This window comes from Meriones unguiculatus, chromosome 1 (genome assembly GCF_030254825.1).
Source record: "Meriones unguiculatus strain TT.TT164.6M chromosome 1, Bangor_MerUng_6.1, whole genome shotgun sequence".
Lineage (NCBI taxonomy): Eukaryota > Metazoa > Chordata > Mammalia > Rodentia > Muridae > Meriones > Meriones unguiculatus.
In genome coordinates, this window is record NC_083349.1 from 154755435 (window position 1) to 154776552 (window position 21118).

General features: G+C 46.8%; 1 protein-coding gene across 6 annotated transcripts in view; it reads right to left on the minus strand.

Moving 5' to 3' along the window:
• The window catches only part of Amotl1 (angiomotin like 1), a 113447-nt gene that overhangs the window by 79278 nt on the left and 13051 nt on the right, over positions 1-21118 (minus strand). For 2 of the 6 annotated variants that reach the window (XM_060369452.1, XM_060369445.1), the window contains exons 1-2: positions 6451-6556; positions 5791-5841 (exon numbers count right to left, since the gene is read on the minus strand). In XM_060369452.1, the coding sequence (XP_060225435.1) occupies positions 5791-5841; positions 6451-6547 (148 nt within the window). In that variant the 5' untranslated portion in view covers positions 6548-6556. Of the gene's footprint in view, positions 1-5790; positions 5842-6085; positions 6273-6427; positions 6557-18854; positions 18981-21118 lie in introns of those variants that run through there. The other 4 variants (XM_060369456.1, XM_060369468.1, XM_060369477.1 and 1 more) reach the window with 4 other exon arrangements.

The following is a 21118-nucleotide window of genomic DNA, read 5'->3' on the forward strand; positions in this document are numbered from 1 at the left end:
AGAAAGATGCTGTGGTGGATAAACATTTAAGTTACTATTTTAGGAAAGTTATACCCCCACCCCCCACCCCCCAAAGGTCCCACATTTCCTGCCTGGGTAAGAGAGGCAAGAAAAGCATGAGAAAACCCTTTCTCATGATACACTGGCCCAGGGGGAGTTCATGCTGATGGCTCCCAAGAAGCCTGTTCTCAGGAACCTCATGCAGGGCAGTTCACAGGACCTGAGAAGATGCCAGCAAAAGGGCTCACCCAGGATGCTGTAGCAAGAAGCCACCACACAGGACAAACAATCAGGAAACAGAGAATGGGGTAAAGTTTGCTTTGGGTACCAGTGGGCTTCTTCACTATGTCCAACTTTTCTAAAATAAGTTTGTATTCCTGCGCACTAACACATTAATGTTCTAAAACATCAGTTATAAAGATACAGAAGAACATGGATAATCCCAAGGAAGGAACAAAGAAGACAGATAGTAGATCATACATCAAGAATGCAGTTCTCTCTGTCCCATCGAGATGGGAAGACATGTTGGCTGAAGCTGTTTGCTTACATCTCAGCTGAGGGGAAGCAGAAAAAGGCTCATCTGGCTTGCTCCACCTCCTGCTTGATCCAGTTGGGGACCCCATCCACAGGATGGTACTAATGCTAAAATGTTCTCTAGGCACATCCTAGAGTTGCTCAGTAACGCCCTAAGCATCTCTTAACCCAACCAAGGGGACAACAAAAGTGAAGAAAACCACATGACCTGGTTACCACCCGCAGCACTATCCCATGACACTTTTGCATATTAGAGACCTAGAGATCTTAAGGATCTAGAACTACCTGATAAGGAAGCCCTACAGGGCGACTCATCCTCCCCACACCTATTCAATAAGCATTAATTAAGGATTTGTATATTCCCAGCACTGTTGTAAAGATGAAGGAGCAGCCCCAATCTGTGTAGTGATGGCAACTTGGCCTGCACATTGGACTGCACAAAGCAACAAAGCAAAACGAAATTGATTATCGGGTCTCCCCTCCTCTCCAAGGGTTGTGTTATAGGAATGAAGAATTATGAACTGGTTTCAAGATTGGAAATGATTTTGATGTTAATGTTCAGCCAAAGCTAAGAACTGTTACTCAGTGATCTGATGAGAATGGCTCCCATAGACTCAGATATTTGGATGTTTCAGAAGAATTAGGAGGTGTGGCCTTGTTGGAGGAGGTGTGGGCCTAGAGGTAGACTTAGAGGTTTCAAAAGCCCATGCCATTACCAGCCTCTCAGTCTCCTTCCCCTCCCACCTACCTCTGCCTCCTGATTGTGGGTCAGATGTAAGCTCTGAGCTTCTGCTTCAGCATCTTGTCTGCCTGCTTACTGCCGTGCACTTGGTACGGTCATGCACTCACCCTCTGAAAGCGTAAGTCCCAAGAGACTCTTTCTTCTGTTAGTTGCCTTGGTCATGGTATCTCTTCACAGCAATAGAAAAATAACTATCCTTGGAGGGTATGGCACGTGGAAACAGAGTTGAAGGAAGGATCCAAGTTACAGGGGGAAAGAAGAAGAGGGAGAAAGGACACTCAGGTAGAGGGAACTAAGGGAACTAAGGAACCAGCCAACACAACTGGAACGTTGTAGCAGATGGGGGAATGCATATCTGTGTTGGACCAAAGGCCTCGTCTCCAGGAGAGCCACTTACAGGTGGTTAAGCAGAGCGCTGTGGTTTACATGTAGGTGCACGTGGGCCCACTCATGGTGCTGTTTTGGAATGTCACGGAAGCAGAGCCTCACTGGAGGAACTGTCCCTGTGTCTTGAAGTCTGATAATCAGGGGCCATTTCCTGTCCACTCTCTGCTTCCTCACTATGTGTCCATGTGGCCAGCTGCCTCATATTCCCAACATCTTCCCTACCATAATCTACTGCATCCTCTCAAACTGAGCCAAAGCAAGCCCTTCTTATATTAAAGTGCTTTTATTGGGCATTTTGTCACCGCAAGAAGAAATGTAATCGGTAGGTACAAGGGCAGACATGGTGACCTCTAGGTTCCTCCTACATCTCCCATACACTGTCTACCCTCTCCCATAAAGAGCCATACAACTCACCTAGTGAAGGCTGCAGGAAGGCAATTTCCCTTCCCCACCCATACAGAACAGTACCCCAACAGGAGAGAGGGCGTGATGTCTGGACCCTCCATCATCTCAGCCGACCACGGAACAGTCATCAGCAGATACATCCCTTTTTGTGTTGCCCTTTCTGAAACTCTTTGTTTGTGTGACTTAATTTCACTAGAGAAACCTGCCAACTGCAACAGTGAGAGTAACTCTGAGTTTGTCAGTAGATTGACATAAAAATTCTGAGGCAGAACTGGCTTTCCAGTACATTCCAACAAAGTAGTGAGTTTGCCACCAAAGACCTCAGATGGAAAACTATTCAACACACCATCCTAGGGACAAGTCACTAAATAGTTCATTGACCTCATCACCATCCTCAACTGATAGATTTGGATGCTAGATAAGGTACAGAGAGACAGAAAATAAAATCATTTAGTTACTAGATGGAACATTTGATGGAATCAATTCCATCGTTCAAGTGTAATAAAGAAGAGTCTTCGAAATGGACAAAAAATAAAAATAAAAAAATAATCTAAACCAAGTGATGAAGGACCTCTGTGATGTGATAAGGAATAATAAATGTACATTTTTGGGGACAGTTTCTAAGGGCCCTTGGGATTTTCTGAGAGGTGACAAATCCCTTCCTGTTTGTTCTAAGCAGATGAGTGACAGAAGCTGAAAGTTCCTAGGTAGCTACAGAGGTGTCTAACTGTCAGGAACAGCCCTGCTTCAGAAGTTGGGAACATTGGGTTGGGTGCAGCTCTTCTCAGTTCCTTGCATCCATCCTGACTTCTGGGGACTGAGATCAGGTCAGGGGGTCCGAACAAAAGAAACATCATCCCCAGGATCGTGGGCTTGCGTACTTGGTCCCCAGCTGGTGACATTACAGAAGCTTTCACACATAGAGCCTTGCTGAAGGGAATACATGGGTAGGTTTGGGGAGTTTTGAGCCTCATCCTACCTCTAGCTTGCTCTCCACTTCCTTCATGCGGATGGAAATGTGATCTGAGATTTCTGCTCCAGCAGCCTCCGCCCCCACCATTATGGACCCCCCTTCAAGAACTGTAAGTACAAATAAACCCTTCCTGCTAAGTTTCCTTGGTCATGGTGTTTTATCACAGCAACCAAAAAAAGAGGAATGAATATAGTCACCATCTGCTGAGGATTGTCCCTATCATGCCAACACAAAAATGGGGACTCTCTAAAAACACTACATGAAGTTTAGAGAGATTCTGAGTTGGCCATCACACCTCAGATGGCCCTACGCTAAGGACCTTTCCATATCTTGCCCTGTGTGGCTCTTCCGCTGGCTGTTCATTATATCCTTTATAATATCCTAACAAATAAAACCGAAACATCCCATGTAGTTCTGTTGGCTATTACTGAACTTAGAGAAAAAGGTTGTGGGAACCTTCAATTTGTTGTCAAGTGATTCCACTTGGAAGCGTGGAAGCACTGTTTGCAATTGGCAGCTGAAGAGGAAACAGCCTTGTGTGACTGAACCCATACCCTGCCAAGTCTGGTAAGAAGCTGCATGATTCAGTTAGATGGCAGGACAACCAGCTGAGACCTGCATAGACTAGGACAATCACTTGGCGTGGGCAGCCCACCCAGTCAGTGACAAAAGGGTGGTGGGTAGAGAAATGGTTCTCCTCCCCCCACTTCCCTTCCCTCTAGCCAGATCTGAACTTCTGCACCAGAAAGCACTGCTCATTGCTCCTGGGGCAGTGTTTTCCCTGCGGTGCCCAAGCATGGTGCCAGAAACTGTCATGTTCCTTCCCAAAGGAGAAACAGGAACTCCCTTTGACCTGAATCGTGTGGAAAGAATGCAAGCTCATCCAGAGAGCAGGTCTGTCGGGGAGAACAAACCCCTGGGAGACGTTGGGTACTCAACGAGCCTGGAGCATGAACACATCCAAAGGATACCGAAGCTTCCAGCCCTCACAGCAATTTAAGAAAGCTGAAGCCCAGGGGCGTAATCAGAACCTTACAAACCGCCCAGCCCCACAGATGGCTTTTGTTACTGTTACTATTGTTGTTTGCAGCCCAAACAGAAAAGCCTCCCTCAGCCCTCAGCTCCGCCTGAGAAAACTGGCTTGCCTCAGGAGAGCTGAAGAAGAAGAAAGGTTATTTTGTACTCTAAATTAAACAGAAAAGGGAGGGGTATTTTCTCAGTGTTTACTGTCTATTTGGGGAGATGCCCAGGTTTATTGGTGCCTCCGGCAGGGCAGTCCAGTCTGTTAATCCCAGAGGGAGATGAGAGAGGACCCGACCCAGCACCTGGGCCTTCAGAGACATTCAGCACAGACTCCTCCTAGCTGGATGCCAGCTTCCTCTGAGCGCTGCCCATCTCCAACATGAAGGGATGAATAGCATCTGCCATGGTGTGGCATGGGGTGTGGGTGACATCAGTATGAAAGAACACATGTGGAAAACATGACCCCTCCCTCTAACAAACCACTTCTGGAAAGTGGCTTACACATCATTTACATTTAAGAAAAGGATTCAGCATGGTGACTGGGAAAACCAGCTTTGCTCAAGATGAGATTCCATCTACAGAGATGCAGCAGCCTTAACAACGTGTGAACCATTTTCTGCACAAAGTAGTCCCCCTATCTCAGGATGCAGCCTTGGTAGCCAGACCTTTTGTTTGGCTGACTGGTTTTGTTTTGTTTTGTTTTTGTTTTTGTTTTGTTTTTCTTTTCTTATTCTGGAGACAAGGTCTCATTCTGTAGTCCATACTAGCCTCATATTCACAGTGATCCTCCTGTCTCAGCCTCTGAAGCTCTGGGATTTCAGGCTTGAGTCACCATGTCTACCCTTCTGACCTATTTTGAATGCTTGGCTCTAAGAAGTGAATGTAAGATGTGGCTAGAGGGTGTAATTTCACTTCCACTGCTAAGGTGCTTCATAAAAACACATATCCCAGGACAAGGCAAGCCCCACCCCCTACCCCACCCCCCACTCTCTGGCTGAGAAGGACAAATACCGCTGTGGGTAATATCTCTTCTCAGTTATTGCCACCTTATCCCTTCAAATCTTTTTATTTCAAGGCACCACCGCATCTGGTGATAAAGCGAACAACCAAGCGAGCTTGGCAAACCAGGTTGCTAGCAACTGAACCAATGCTGAGAGCAAAGCAAGAGAAAAGAGCTCACTACAGACCACCAAGGGAAACTGGGTACAGGGGTGCGAAACTGCCTTCCCTTCACACAGGGACATTTGTCTCCGTCCCTAGCCACGGACACGGGAGGAAGCAGTGTTCCATTCCCAATGCCTACAGACTAAATAAGTGAATACCAGGGAGGAGAGGGGCCCCTAGGACCTATAATTTAATGACTACACAGCTGCTCCCAGAGAAAGAATACCCATGCAGAGTCCTTCTCCCACAGGTACTTAGCAAGACAGAAGCAGACACCAGCAACATCCTGGGCAGGAGTTCGGGATGCTCACAGGAGCCAGGATTGGAAGTCTGTGGTGCTGCAAGTAGCAATTGTTCTGAGGGCAACACATGTCTGTGAGCCATTTCTTAAAATGCTCCGCCAAGCAAAGGCTGGCGGCACGAAGAGGTCAATCCTAGAGAAGGCAGCCTGCACCCAGGCATGTCCCCTGGTCTCTTTCCATCCACCCGACTCCCTGTGGAACCCCGCGGTTCTGGGGCGGAAATGCTGGTAGTGGGGAGAAAAGGGAAAAGGCAGACTTACCCAAATCCTCCGGGCTGAAAGGCGCGGGAGTGGCGTCCACAAAATCACTGTCTGGGGGAAAAAGGAAAGCAGAAAACAAAAACTGAGTCGCTGCGACCACGCAGGCATCCCGGAGAGCTCGGGTCCCTTTGAAAAAAGCTCGGGGCTCTCTGTCTGGCGATTAGACTGGGTGAACCTGGATCCCCATGGGATTCGGACCGCCTAATCCACTGAGTGTGGGGACTCGCTAAAGAAACTTGGGGAACCATTCGGGTTCGGCGTAGGGGCACTCATCCAGAAGCCCGCAGGTGCGCACCAACTTTCCGCAGGTTGGGGTCGCGCAGCTCCTGGGGAGCAGGACTGCAACCCCGTCGTCTGCCCTCAACCCCCGGGGAGCATCGCTGGGTCCACCGGGCCTGGTGCCGACACCCCAACTCACAGAAACCCCAAAGTTTTCTCGGGATTGCGGACGCTCATGGACGCGCAGCGGCCGTGAGGAAAGCTGCGCCCACCGTGTCCCTACGGCCTGCGTGCATCCCCGCCCGTTGCTAGGCTACCATGGCCATCACGAGATACGGGTGGCGCCGACTCCCCAGTCTCTGATAGAGGCTGTCCTCCCTCACCCCTACCCTTTTGTCCATCGATTAAAAATTAGAACCTTGACAGCTCTGAAAGGATCACCTGCTCCTCTACATCGGGTCTGCCCTCCTCCCAGTGCCCAGGGCTCCTGAGAGAATTTTTCAGAGCTGGGTGCTGTTTTGGAAACAGGCATTCCCATCCCCTCTCCTCCACCCATCCTTTTTAACAGGCATTCCAGCTGTAGCCTGAGCATTAGGCTTTCCCGAAAAGCCCACTTGGTTTAAATAGGTTAAGTAATTTGGTCTCCATTTCATGGGCAGGGACGCAGGAGCTGAGTAACTTGGCAGAGAGAGAGAGAGAGAGAGAGAGAGAGAGAGAACAGCCTGTTTCTCTATCATACCTTGACTGGTTTCAAGTACAGAATGCCCGGCTGAGTGTTGTGGATTGCAGCTGGCTATGGGAATTACCATGTTCAGATCACTGAGTCCTATAGTGTGGGTAGATGTATTTCCCAATGAGTGACTGTGATGGCTCTGCCAGGACAGGCCTCATGTCTGGAATCTGAGGAGCTCCACAGACAAGAGTCCCCACAGCAGATGACCCCCTCTTTCTACCTAGCAGTGACAGAGAGGGGAAGAGGGAGGGAGTCTGGCCCTCTCTCTTTTCTTTCTTTTTTCTTTTTTTGTTTGTTTTTTGTTGTTGTTGTTGTTTTGTTTTTGTTTTTTTGAGACAGGGTTTCTCTGTGTAGCTTTGGCTGGACTTTGTAGACCAGGATGGCCTCGAACTCACAGAGATTCTCCCTCCTCTACCATCTGAGTGCTGGGACTACAGGACTGCACCATGTTGCCCAGCTCTCTTCTTTCTTAAATGACTGACGGTTGACAGTTCAGTGCTTCTGGGGCTTTCTATGGGCCAGAGCAGTAGCTGCAACTTCCCGAGGCCCCATGGGTCAAAGTGTTGCCCTGTAAATTGTCAGCTCCCCGTTTTTCATGCTAAGCTTTTGGTTACATAACACTGTGGAAGAGGCTCTCCTCCCCCATCCTGGCAGCCATTCTTTAGCCTGCCCTGTTACTGATGATGGAATCCTAACTCAAGAACTGATTATGTGTGAATGCTGTTTACCCATCACTCCACCCCTTTCACACACACCCCAAGACCCTCACGTTTGCTCTCAGCAGCAGCAAGATTGCTTCTCTTGCTCTCTTCAGCCTTCTCTCTGAAGATGTTGGAGTTTCTTGCTGTCTGACCCTGGCCCTTCTTGACAATCATAGACCATATTCCATGTTGCTCCTACACGTTTTGGGCATGTACAGACCCTTAAGTAACTGTGACCCCTGTTTGGAAGGTGTTCCCATCTGGCCTGCTGTTACTCCCCTCAGTCACTCCTGTGGTTCATCTGAGCTTCTCCATTTGTACATAGTGGGTTCTTCTCACCTTCCACTCAGCTCTCTGACATTCTCTCTCATCCTGGACCTTCTCCCCAGTAAGCACCCTGTTGTCATTAGTAACACCATCCCTAATGTCAAGGCCCAACATCCCATACCTATGGTCTGATGTCTCATTGCCTCTACCAGAATTTAAATGAAGCGTCCCAGGGTCTTTTCTCTGTCCCCTATTCTCCTCATGACCTCCATTCCATCTTGACCCTCCTCTCAGGTTCATTGCTATAATTTTCATTTATTTGTCTGATGGTTCATTTTCAAAGGTGCCTCAAGACAGTTTATGCCAGTTACAAATGAACATAAAACACTAGAGCCCTGCTAACATGTGCTCCATTAGCCGTTCATACACACACACACTTGCATGCACGCAAATTCTGCTACACTATGCTCCCCACCGCCACCAGCCCCAAACTGTAAGTTTAGAATAGAAAATTAACAGCCAGGCTTGCCTAATGACCTGAAGCTGTGACAGGGTCGTGTGCCTGATGAGCTCAAAGTAAACAGGGTGTGAAATGTTGAGATGATCCTACAGATGGCTTTGTTGAGAAACAGGCAAACATACGTGACAAAGAGAAAAACAAGACCTGGATGCCATGTGAGGTCATCTCCTCTGACTCCACAGCAGAGAGGGAAGGGAGGAGGAGGCTCATTGCACTAAGCTTTCAAATCTGCTGGCGCGATCAGCATGCCCGCCACGTGGGGCTGATGCAGGGCATGGAAACATAAACTGCATGGCTTTAGCCACTCTCAGCCTCTGGTGGTGCTCTTATTATGAAATGGAGGTCTCCATTTCTCATACCCTCAAATCCACAATCTCTGCTATACAGCCTAGCAACCACTCCACATTTTCCTGGTGTATTTTCTCTCCTGCCCTCCTAACCCCAATAGAAGGCCAGTTCCATTGAGGACCAGACCCAATTGACATGGTTTCCCCTCTCCCATCTAAACCGATGCTTTCCTTTGTCCTAGGCTCTTCCCATTGAGCGTTAGATATGCTAATTCCTATCTTAATTCCTATCTTCTTTGATTTCATGTTGCTGTCCAGGTGCCACTTTATTTCTTAACTGCCCTTTCCAATAGAATTCATCAAAAGCATGGTCTGTGTCAGTCACGGTCATTCCTCCTTTAAAATTTCAGAGGCAAGCCAACAAGTTTCTGACTGACTTCTTTGCTGAACTGTCCTCTCTAGTCAAGGTCAAGGATAGTCTCACCACTGACACTTTCATGGGCTGCTCTTGCTCCTTATGAGGGCCTTCAATGTCAGTTAGACCCTGGTTCTAACAGCAGTCACACCATTTGCTGGCAGTTTAAGCCAGACTTTATTTTCTATAAAAAATGGAAATTTTTATTGCTTGTTGTCAGTAATCCAAGAAGGGAGACAGCCTGTTGTAAAGATTGAGGAGTTACTGGTTATTACTGGATATGATGTGCCTTTAGAGCTCAGGTCAATAGGATCTTTTTGTTCATTTAACAGTTTCAGTTATGGAAAGAAAGACACTCATCACAAAATATGTTCAAATGAAGGGGGAGTGGTGGCTGTTGTTTCTAGTACTTGGTTTGTATTCTAATAGTTGGGCTGAAAGCTGGTTGCATGGCAACAGCCTCCCCCACCACCACCACATGGTTTAAATATGAAAACCCAAAGCCAATGTATTGGAATTGTGACTCCCAGGATCTTGGGTTCCTGCAGAGGACCTTTGAGAAGTAATTAGGATTTGGTGAGCTTGTGAGTGGGGCTCTCATGGTGGCATTAGTGGTTTAAGAAGAAGAACTAAATCTGAGCTGGCTCGGGCTGTATCCCCACGTGTTACCCTCCACAACGTTAGGATGCAGCAGGAAGATCCTCATCAGATACTGAGCACATGCCCACAACATAGGCTTGGGCTTCCCAGCCTCCAGAACCACCAGGCAAGTACGCTTTTACCATGCATCACCCAGTCTCCAGTGCTTTGTTATAGCAACAGGAAGCTGTTGCAGACAGACTGAAAACAAATGTTACATGGTGTGATTAGGACCTGGAGCCTGCCAAGCTGTTCTGCCAAATTTCTCTGACCCACAGTGGACCTGATTTATTGTATAAATGGATGAACTGAAAATCAAGGACTTTCCTCCCAGCACTTCAGTTACTTGCATTTCCCAATTAGCTGGAAACTAATGCGAACACATTTTTCCAGTTTCAATATTTGCTACTAAAAAACTTTTCTGGAATATGCAACTCCAATTTTCTATCTTATGAAGGAGAAGTATAAATATATATATTACCATATATATATACATATATATATATATATATTAATTGAAATAATGGCCATGCCAGGCATGGTGATGCACACCTGTAATCCCAGCACTTTTAAGGCTGAGGCAGAAGGATTATGAGTTGGAGGTTAGTCAGGACTATGAAGAGAAATCCCATCTCTAACAAACAAAGATTATATTAGTTGGGAATTTGCCATGCAGTGCCAACCTGTGGGACTCTGCTGGATAAGGATGAAGCCTGATATTTCCAGATAGCTTCTGTGCTTGGTCTTTGATGGTGGACTCCCTTTTCTCAGCAGATCTGTGTGTGTGTGTGTGTGTGTGTGTGTGTGTGTGTGTGTGTGTGTCTTGGTGTGTGTGTGTGTGTATCTGTGTGTGTATGTGTGTGTACATGTCTCTGTCTCTGTCTCTCTCTTTCTCTGTCTCTCTTTCTGCCTGATCTGCTAACCCCAGGTCTTGTAAGGAATGTCACATAGCCTTTAGGGAAGGTTACAGGCTGGGACCCTTTCCTGATAAGAAACCTGCTCTGCAAGCACCTGGGAATTCCTTGCTGTACCTCACTGTGCTAAGTTACCTTCAATTATACTTAAAGATAGAATAACTAAGAATAACGAAGTACTGTGTTCTTCGTACGATAGGACTGTGCTACTGCATGTGAATGAGGTACTGTACTCCTATATGTAAATCAAGTATCCCTAGCACCTCTAGTCCCAGCAAATCAGACACGTTCACCCTCAAAACCCCTCCCACTGCCCACAGTTTATAAAGCCCTGATTTCATGTGAAATAAAGGTGGCTGTATGGTACCATCAGCCTTCCACTGTGACCACCTAAGACTCATCATTCATTCTTGGGGAGGGAGAGCTCCCCTCCTCTCTGGAGATTCGATGTTGAACTCCCAGGGTTTGCCTGCCTGACCAACAGAAGCTCCCAGTGACTGACTGCCTAGAAGCTTACTGCCTGCCCAGGGATGCACCTGCAGGGCTGGACCTGCCTTCCAGCCCACTAGGCCTGTGCCTTACCAAGGTTGATGTCAGCAATCATTCCCCATCATTCATCCACCATATTCAATGAGGCAAGGTGTCTTAGTCAAACCCAGAGCTCACTGATGTGATTAGTCTCACTAGCTGGTTTGCTCTGGAATCTCCTGTCTCCTCCTCAGTTTCTGAGTCTGGAATCACTGGCAGATTGCTGTGCCCAACCAGCATTTAGGTGGGTTCTGAGAATCTGAACTCTGATCCTCACAGCTGATTGACAAGCACTTAACCTCTAAGCGATCTCTCTACCCCTTTCCCATCACTTTCTAAAAAGGGTTTTCACTGCAGAGGACTTTGTTGGCTCCTGTGGCCATGTGCCAACTACTTATACGATAGGATGATGTTTATGGATGATGTTTACACCTTAGCTGTCGATTATAAAGGGAACACTCTCTCAGGAATGACAACTCTCTTGCAAAGGCTCAACTCCCCACTCCCCCAAGGATAATACTTTTCTCAGGAGGTTGTTGGGAGAAGCAGAGCAGGTGTGATCGAGAGACCAAAAGATTAAAAATTAGCAGCTATTATTAAGGCCTGAACTAGGTGGGTAGAGAAGTCCAGTAATGCCCTGAGGGGAAGAACCACCTTACTGCATTCTTTCCCCACCCACTAGAGATACTAGTTGCTAGGAAACTGGCCCATCCCCCTAGGGAGGGATACCTGGTCATTAATGGTCTGGGAACCTTCCTATAGCCAATCAATTCAAAATGTATAATTTTGACCAATAGATGTTTGCCAGGCAGGAATTGCCCCTGCCTTGGGCATGCTGGGAGGGACCAGAATCTTTAAATCACCCAACTAACCTGAGCATGGCCCTCGGCTCTCACCGCTTCAGTGGTGGGGGGTGTGGGCCCAAGCTGCAGCTTGTAATTTACAATAAAAAGACCCTCATGTATTTACAGTGGAGTCTGTTTATTCCTGGTCTTTTGGGGTTTGTGAACTGATCAGAACATGATGTCAGGCAGCTGGGTGCTTTTCATTCCTTCACAATGGTTCACAGCACGCCAGTGTGTGTGTCCCAAGTACAGAGTGGCTATCCTTCTGTGGACAGCAAGAGGGAATCCCTGCTCATAGTTCAAGGGCAGCAATATTAAAAAGCTGGACACATAGGAGAAAGCAGCAAAGAGAAAGTCCTTCTGTGGCTCGGGCAAGGTTTTCCCTAAGAGGAGACTAAACGGATGGCATCTCACAGCCATTTGTCACTTTAATGCAGGACGGATCCAACAGGCTTTTAGAAGGTAGCTTAGGACCCTCCTCACAGCTTACTATTTCTCATTTTCTGAAGCTCTAAAAATAATCTGTATTAGATGAGACCATAACACTGGATCCAGGAAAGAGACATTCAGTCTGTACAGGTACAAACAATAAAAGTCCGCTTCCCGTCTATCCTAATCTCGATCCTCAACCTGAAATACAACCCAAAAGTTATCATTTGAACACATTTGAAAGTGTATATGAACTGTGTGTGGTGGCTTGCATTTGTAATTTATTACTAAGAAGGCTAGAATAGGAGGATCCCAAATTGAAGGCCCACCTGAGCTGCACACAGAGTCAGAGATCAGCCTGAGCTACATAACAAGATCCTGTCTCAAAGAATGAAGTGTACATGAGTTCTTAGAATAAGTCTGGTGTAGTTAACTCAAAAGGGTAAGTTGTATTTCTATAGGTAAAGTAAAGAATGCTCTTTAAATTAAAGGCAACATGTTTCTAAATTATTTTGCCTCATTCTCAAGTGTAAGCTGAGGTATGGCTATTTTCTGTTTAGAGAGCAAGCAAATATATTAAAAACTCACAGAAAAAAAAACATGCATGCCCATTTTTCAAATGCTATGCAATTTTAAATCAAATTTAGATGTTAAAAGGATTGTGCCTAAGAGATCTAGAACGTTTATTTATTCCTCACTATTGAGGTTCCACAGCTACCCTGGGCCTTCCTCCCTTTCTAGACCTAAGAACAACTTACAAATGCTTTCTAGAATGGCTAGAAGTGTGCTTAGCAAAATGCCCATCACCACAGTCCCCGGGACACCAGCAGGATCTAGGCCCTGCTGCTGCAGAAAGCCTGTCACGAGGCTCTGCTTGAAGGAAGAGCCAAAGACAGGGGGGTGTTCTGGAACTCACTCTGTAGAGCAGGCTTGCCTCGAACTCACAGAGATCTGCCTGATTCTGCCTCTGCCTCCTGGGATTAAATGCATGTGGCCACCACCACCACCCAGTTTCAAGACAGGGTTTTTATGAGTAGCTTTGAGTTGGAAGACTCACTGTACACAGAGGAGAGAAAGAGGTAGTATCTTAGAGAGATAGGCTTTCTCCTCCGGGCCCTGGGGGTGTGGCATCACTGTTCATTGCCACATGGAAAAATAACTGTTGTCAATTTGACAGACGCTAGTGTCACTTGGGAAGAGAACCTCAACTGAGAAAAATCTGCCTCCATCAGATTGGCATGTAAGCACGTCTATGAGGGCTTTTTCTTGATTAGCAGTTGAGGGCTCAGCCCCCTATGGGCAGTGCCATCCTTGGGCAGGTGGCCCTGGGTTATATAAAAAGCAGGCTGAGCAAGTAGTGTAGTGCAGGCACAAGCCCACCAGGAGGTGTTTTGTTTTGTTTTGTTTTGTTTTGTTTTGTTTCGTTGCTGTTATTCTTATCAAGAAGACACAGCTATAGGTGACTGATCACCTTCTGGGGTGAATGAATTGGCCCGGTTGACTTTCCTCCTTAGCACAATCCTTTTATTCCTCCCTTTTAGCACAGTTCTTGCTTCATGATCCTTGATGAAAAGGAGGAAGAAAAAAACAGTTGGCTTTCCCTCCCCTTAAATAAAAGCCAAACCTCAGACAACTGCTTTAAGTTTTGTTGTTGTGTTTGTTTGTTTTATAAATTTGAGAAGAAATAAATGAGCTACATAGGTGAGGTAGTAAGTTGTATATCTGGAAAAAAAAATCCTTGGCAGAAACTGCAGGGATTCACTCTGGTAAACCACTAAGTAAGGTCTCTACAATACCAAGTATCTACACAAGAGATACTGCTAACAAAAGCAAGATGCCCTTGAAACATATAAGCAAAAGGGTGTGCCTGTCCCCCTCCCCCCAGCCCCTTGGTCAACTATGGTATAAAAATTATGCTTTAAAATGTCCCTCACTCAACACCGTATCAAAGGAAATGAGAGCAGGCTGAGCTACAACGCTCCTACAAGATACATGCAGACACGAACCAGAATGAAAAATGATTCCAAAAATACACACGGAGAAAGGGCCCTGCAAAGGAAACGCTTCCTGCTGCCGCTCAGCTGGACCTACAGAAATCAGACCAAGTAGCCCCAGTTGAGATTAGGGGAAAATGAACTTTCAGTAACCGCAACCTGCAACAGAGCCGTCAAGAAACACAATACACAGGGAATGTGGTATGAGTGCCAATACACAGCAGCCACGCTGGTTGCATTCCCCACCTTAGCATCCTGGACTCAAGGGAGAACCACTCTTTCAGAGATGCCATGGGCTGCCTGGGTGCCTGCCTCTGTCTACATGAACATGGCTTCCTCAAGAGGTCACCTTAGCAGTCAGCATGGTGTGCCCATGGGGGCAGGGACAGGCAGAGGCCCACACTATGGCTTTGCCACTCTTCTTGGTAGGACCCCAAACGTCCCTATGCCATGCCCTTTTCTGTAAAATGGAAGCGGAGAACATATTCAAACAGGACATGGAGCATAATGGAACTATTTTTTTCTGTTCCCATGGGGTGTGCAAGACAGAGTACCAAGAGTCACAGAGGAGTGGAAAGGCTGAAGGCTGTGACCTTTGAAACTGGCAGAGAAATAACAGACAGGACAGAGTCCTGGACTATAAAGACATGAGCCTAAATGTTAGGTCTGCTGCCGCTTGCTGTACGAGGCTAGTTTCACCAGATGCTGTTCTGCCCAGTTCTCGAACCCCAAAAAACCAGGAATAAACAGACTCCACTGAAAATACATGAGGTTCTTTTTATTGTAAATTACAAGCTGCAGCTTGAGCCAACACAGCCCCACTGCCAAAGCGGTGGGAGCTGAGCGCGCTGCGCCCAGGTTAGTTGAGTGATATATAGATTCTGGTCCCTCCCAGCATGCCCAAGGCAGGGGCAATTCCTGCCTGGCAAGCATCTATTGGTCAAAATGCTACATTTTGAATCGATTGGCTACAGGAAGGTTCCCAGACCATTAATGACCAGGTGTCCCTCCTTAGGGGGATGGTCCAGTTTCCTAGCAACTGTATCTCTAGTGGGTGGGGAAAGAATACAGTGAGGTGGCTCTTCCCCTCAGGGCATTACTAGACTTCTTTATGGTACCTACTTCAGGTCTTAATAATAGCTGCTAATTTATCTTTTGGTCTCTCAATGCCTCTGGATTCAGCATGCTCATCTGACACGTGGACATAAGAACAGCTACCTCACAAGAATCTAGTGAGGATTGTTTTGTTTGAGACAAAGAAGGTCTTTCAAGGCATCCCAGACTGGCCTTGAACTCTGTTGTAAGCTACCTAGACAGACCTTCAATTCATGATCCCCTTGCCTCCTCTCTTTCTACTGTGACCACATCACTTCAGAAATGGATAACAAAAAAAGGCAGTGCAGTTCATACACTGCATTCTGAAGTGGCCACTTCCTTCCTCCTCCCCCAAGACTGGGCTTCTCCCTAGCCCCTTGGCACCAGAAGGGAACTCTTCCTGTTTTGATGACCGCAGGGAGACCTTAACCACAGACCTTCTGTGTTTTGCCTGCCTCAAGCTGACAGGCAAGGCTTCCCACTCTTCCTGCCTCTACCCTAAGGAGGAATGCTAGCAGGGTGTGGGGGAAGTCCCCTACCTCCACCCTAAATAGCTGAGTGAGCACAGCTAGAAGAGGAACTGCTTTGTGGGTTCCCTGAAAGGCCAGTTCACCTTTCACCAAATTCCAAACCATGAGGCAGTTTTGGTAGATGGTGGCCCAGGCCAGACCAAATTGTAATATAACTCAGACCAGGACAGTGGCCAAACACTGTCCTCCTCCTCGTGTTTTTATGTGTCAGTGACTACATACAATTTCAAGCAGAAATTGAGTTCCAGGTAGTGAAAACAGGTTTGAAAATCCACTGGTCCAGGTCCTTTGAGGAATCTGAAAGCATGTAGAAAGTAAGAACCAGGAGAGGGACATTCCTCCGGAAACTCCTTTATCACCCCCACCAACACACACACACACCTGGGTTGAGAGCCTTCTGAGGTTAACTTCCTGGAGTTAACCTCCCCAGTTCTCATACACACACACACACACACACACACACACACACACACACACACACCAACCAATAGCCTGGAGAAGCTCTGAGCAGCTGTGTGATGGACCTGCCTGGAGGCCTGTGACTCAGGATGACTGAGCCTTACTGGCAGGGACTCAATTTTAATGAGGACTCCAAGAAGCCAAGAACAGAGCCACTGAGCTAAGAACAGAGCCCTGAGGCCTTGACACTCCAACTTTTCCGGGAACTTCACTAGAAATGCAAATCTCACCCAGAGCTTCCAAGCTGCTAGCAGCCAGTGGAGGTGGGGTCAGAGAATGCTGTCCAAGCAGATAAGCTGGCCTTGCAATGCCTAAGCAGAAGCAGATGTGAGCACCTGAGTACTTCAGTGTTTTCTGTCTCTGCTCAGAGGAGTTCTTTTCTCTACAAAGCAATTGTGTTGCCATCACTGAACCACCGGAATCTCAAATTCCATAGGCAGGGTGTTGGGCAGTGACTGGGGTGGCCTATGGCACCTGGATTGGCACACTATCCAGGCTCTAGGCTCAGCTCTGCCATTTATAGCTGGATGACTCCGGGCAAGTTCTCAACACTTTCAGGCCTAGTTTTTCCATTCATCAACTGAGAATATATATATATTTTTTTTTCAGTAAAGATTGTTTGAGATGTCTATATCTATAAAAAAAGGGCTTAGCTGGGAATCAGTATATAGCTTATTAATAATTTTTGTAGTTTTTCCAGTTCAGACTTAGCTCTGCCATGGAGGGGTTAGCACAGTTACTCTCTGAATGTGTTTTCTCTTCCTGTTTCCAGTCTTCCCAGGCTCTACTCACTCCCTTTAGGACTTGCACCTTTCCTGAACCCCTGCTCAGGTCCTCTGAGGATCACCCCAATACCAGTCACCCACAAGGAATCTCAAGTTCCAGCCAGGCTGAGTCCTTGTCATTGGGCTGTGTCCTCTGTCCTGGATGTCTCCATCACTGCAGACTGATCCTCTGAACAGAGACCCAGTTTCCCAACCAGAAGTTTCAAAAGCTCATCACATACCTGAGAGCTGGGCTCGCCTGTGGGCAACCTCAACACAGCTCTGCTTCCCTTCTTATGGCCGGCCTTGGCCCAGGGAGTCCTGATCAGTGTGAGCCTACAGAGAGCTGGGGTGGTGTGGTCACAAAAGCACGGCCACACCCATATCACCATGGTAACGGAGTCTTACCCTTCTAAAATTCTAGAATTGATTCTGTTACCTGGTTTCAAAGGCAGCAGTGAGTCTCCTGACTCCTGTTCTCCCCTCTGCCTCTCAGACCATTGGCTGAGTGGGCATTGGATGCAGACATCTGTGGGTTTTTGTAATAGGCTGCACCAGGGCTTCCTCCCTCTGAGCACACGACATTCCTTTTGGTGCAGTGATTCTCAACCTTCCTATATACCCTGACCCTTTAATACAGTTTCTCATGTTGTGACCCCACCCAGCCACAAAATTATTGTTGTTGCTACTTCGTAACTGTAATTTTGCTACTCTTATGAACCTTAGTATAAATATCTGTGTTTTCTGATGGTCTTAAGTGGCCCCTGTGAAATGGTCATTGACCCTCAAAGGGGTCAAACCCCACAGGTTTGAGAACCACTCCTGGAAAGGCGTTCCCTCTGGTAGTTTTGGTGGGAAAAGATATCACGCTATAATACAGAAACACTGTCCGTATTCACTCTGTGTGTGTATTCAGAGATGGGGCATATCAGAGTGATAATGAGTCCAGTGTCTATCTGGGTTCTCTCACTCATGCCCTCGCTCTCTCAGCTTTCTGTTGTTTGGCATTTTCTCTATGTTCAGTGATGTTCTCAGATGGGCAATACCAGGAGGCTAGGCCTCCGGGATTTCAGATCTCTTCAGTGGCTCCAGCCATTTCAACAGAGCTTTATCAGTCTGGGGGCATGGAAGGGTGACTTAAACCCAACAGAGGACCACAGCTCTGGGTCAGCATTCCGCTTCTTACATTGGTATGCTCCATGCTAAAGAAATCTCAGCACCTGCATCGTTTAAGCACCCACTGATTCAATAATTGGACAGAAAGAGAGAGAAAGAGAGAGAGAAAGAAAAAGAAGGGGGAAGGGAGCTAGCCTACACTGTTAGCCCCGGCTGCTCTGTCCTCTTGTAGCAAAGCTAGAGCCCAATGCCTGACACACTGTGGGAGCTCAAAGATGTTGACTCCCATCCTACCCGGTGAGCATGAGGGCTCAGGAAATGGCAGACCACAACCCTGATGGCCCCCTTCTAGACTCTGAAAAGCAAAGGTTCTTCATCCTAGTCTCCCAGGGCAACGATTTGTCCTTAAGGTAACGCAGGTATAACAAGTGTATTGAGGATCCAACCTTAGATCTGTTGGACTTCTAAGCCCAAGTTCAGTAGTCTCCACCCAAGCTGCCCTTGAAAAGCCAACAGTTGTGGGCATGCATGAAACACAGACAGAATGACACCGTGAGGGGCAGGAATGAGAAAGACCGAATGAATCAGCAACATGAAAGGCGGCCATACCCCCTCTGGTGTTGGGAAAACGGTGAGCCCCAGGATGTGAAGGCCAGCTTCCTTCCTCCAAAGCCCAGCTGTCACTGAGGTCCATGCTTGCACCTAGCTCCTGTGCATGCAGCTCTCACCGGATGCCTGAAAGACATAACAGAAACAAGGCATGTGGATTACTACTGACACCCGCCTGGAGAAGAAGCCTTCTTGCTTCACAGCAAGCAGTGTCCAGTCCATCCTATCATTATAGCTGCAATCTAATTGTGAAGGTATGGAGCTGGTCTGAGTGTGAGCTTGCCTAGTCCCCAAGCCACATTCCTCTGCCTATTAGTTTAGAAATGTTCTCAAGCAACTGTCATCACACCCGCATCTTGGGCAAAGAACTTTGTTTTCACTTTCATGTACTTATTATAGACTCCTAGAATTTCGAAAAAAGAGGGGAGAATGGATGGAAGAGGGAGATAGAAGGTGAAAGAGGAGAACAAGGAAGAAGGAATGGAGAAATAAAGATGGAGGAAGGGAGGGACGAAAGAGAGGACATAGTCATGTATATGAAAAATAGACCAAAATTCTTCAAATTAAAAGGTTGTGACTATTTATCCTTATGTTGTGTTCTTTTTGTTTGTTTGTTTGTTGGTTTTGTAAGTTTCTGCAGTTCCTTACAGACTTCAATAATGGAGAAGAATATTGCAAAAAAAAAAATAGTATATTAAAGCAAAACTTCAGAACCATGAAGTACCCCGGAGGCCAATTGTCCACTTCCATTTGCAAAGCCAAATAGGAAGGCTTATGTCACAAGGACTTGGCTTTCAGGAAAAGGTCCAACCACCACTCTAGCCGCCCCTGCGAAGGCCATCCTGGGAAAATAAGCTGCATATTGGCTGACGACAGCTCATAGGCAAACTTTTGCCTGTATTACAAAGCAATATTCCTAACATTGTGCATGGATCAGGGCCTGAAATAAAAGTGGCTTTTGAATAATTGAACATGACTGAGTCACATGTCTGTGAATGTGGCAAGCGGGACCTCCACCATGCAGAAACCCTGACTCCTAATTGGAAGTGAACAGCTGATGGTTTGCTCGACTCGGAGCAGCTGGCCCAATGCAGTCTCTAAAATTTCCAGAATGCTGTGCAGAGCTGCCTGGTGGGTCTCTGCCACAGCCTGCAGGGCTGTGGGCAGAGCGGGTGAATTGCTGCTTTTTGGATGTGGTGCTCCCGGGAGGTTCACCAAGCAGAAGTCCTTGATGAAGTACCACGGGTGATAAAAATTGTGCCTCACTTACCAGGTGGCTCGCTGGAAATGTGTGTTCAGTCTCAGGGTTTTAGAGGATTCTAAACAAGGGTGGCTGTTGCACAGTGACCTGGTGACAAGTGTCGTGCTTCAGAAGCCAGACCTCATCCTGGTTCTAGCACTAACTGTGAGCTAAGAACTGTGAGCTAAAATTTTTTCCCACTCTGACCGAAAAAATTAAGAATGCTGTCAGTGAGTGGTTCAGGCTTTCAAGGTTTGCAAGCTAGAATTATTTTGCTTTTACATATGTGTTTTGAATGATAATGGCCCACCATAAGCTCATATGTTTGAATGCTTGGTTTCCATTTGGTAGAACTGTTTGAGAAGGACTTAGGAGATGGCCTTGTTGGAGGATATGTATGACCGGGGATGGGCTTTGAGGTTTCAAAAGCTCCCCCCCCACTTCTCCTTCCTGCTCCTGGATCAGATGTGAGTTCTCAGTTACTGCTCCAGTGCCATGCCTGCCTACCTGCTGCCATGCTACCCATCATGATGATCATGGACTCTCTCCCTCTGGAACCAGGACTTCAAGAATCTCTCTCTAACTTGACTTGGTCAGGCTATCTTGTCGCAGTAACGGAAAAGCAAGACACAAAGGCAATCTCTCTTTTGTGTCAGTGGACTGAGGAGGTTGCATTATTTTTTCATTGGCTAGCTAAGTGTGTCATAGGTTGCCAAATGAGCTAGAGGTTGCCTGCTATTGAGCAAGAGACATTCTCTGAACAAAACTAAAAATGTAAGTCAAGTTAGATGGCATAAGCTTGTAATTTCAGCACAGGAGGATCAAAGGTTCAAGATTATTGTCAGCTACATGGAAAATTCCAGGCCCCCCTGGACTGCATGAGGTACTGCTAAAACAAAACAAAACAAAACATAAAATATAAAAAGTTTCTGGAATAAAACTAATTCTGGGCCAGGTTCACCATGGTGTTGTTTAATTGACTGAAATAAATATAAAATATTTGTATCTTTATTGACCATGATAT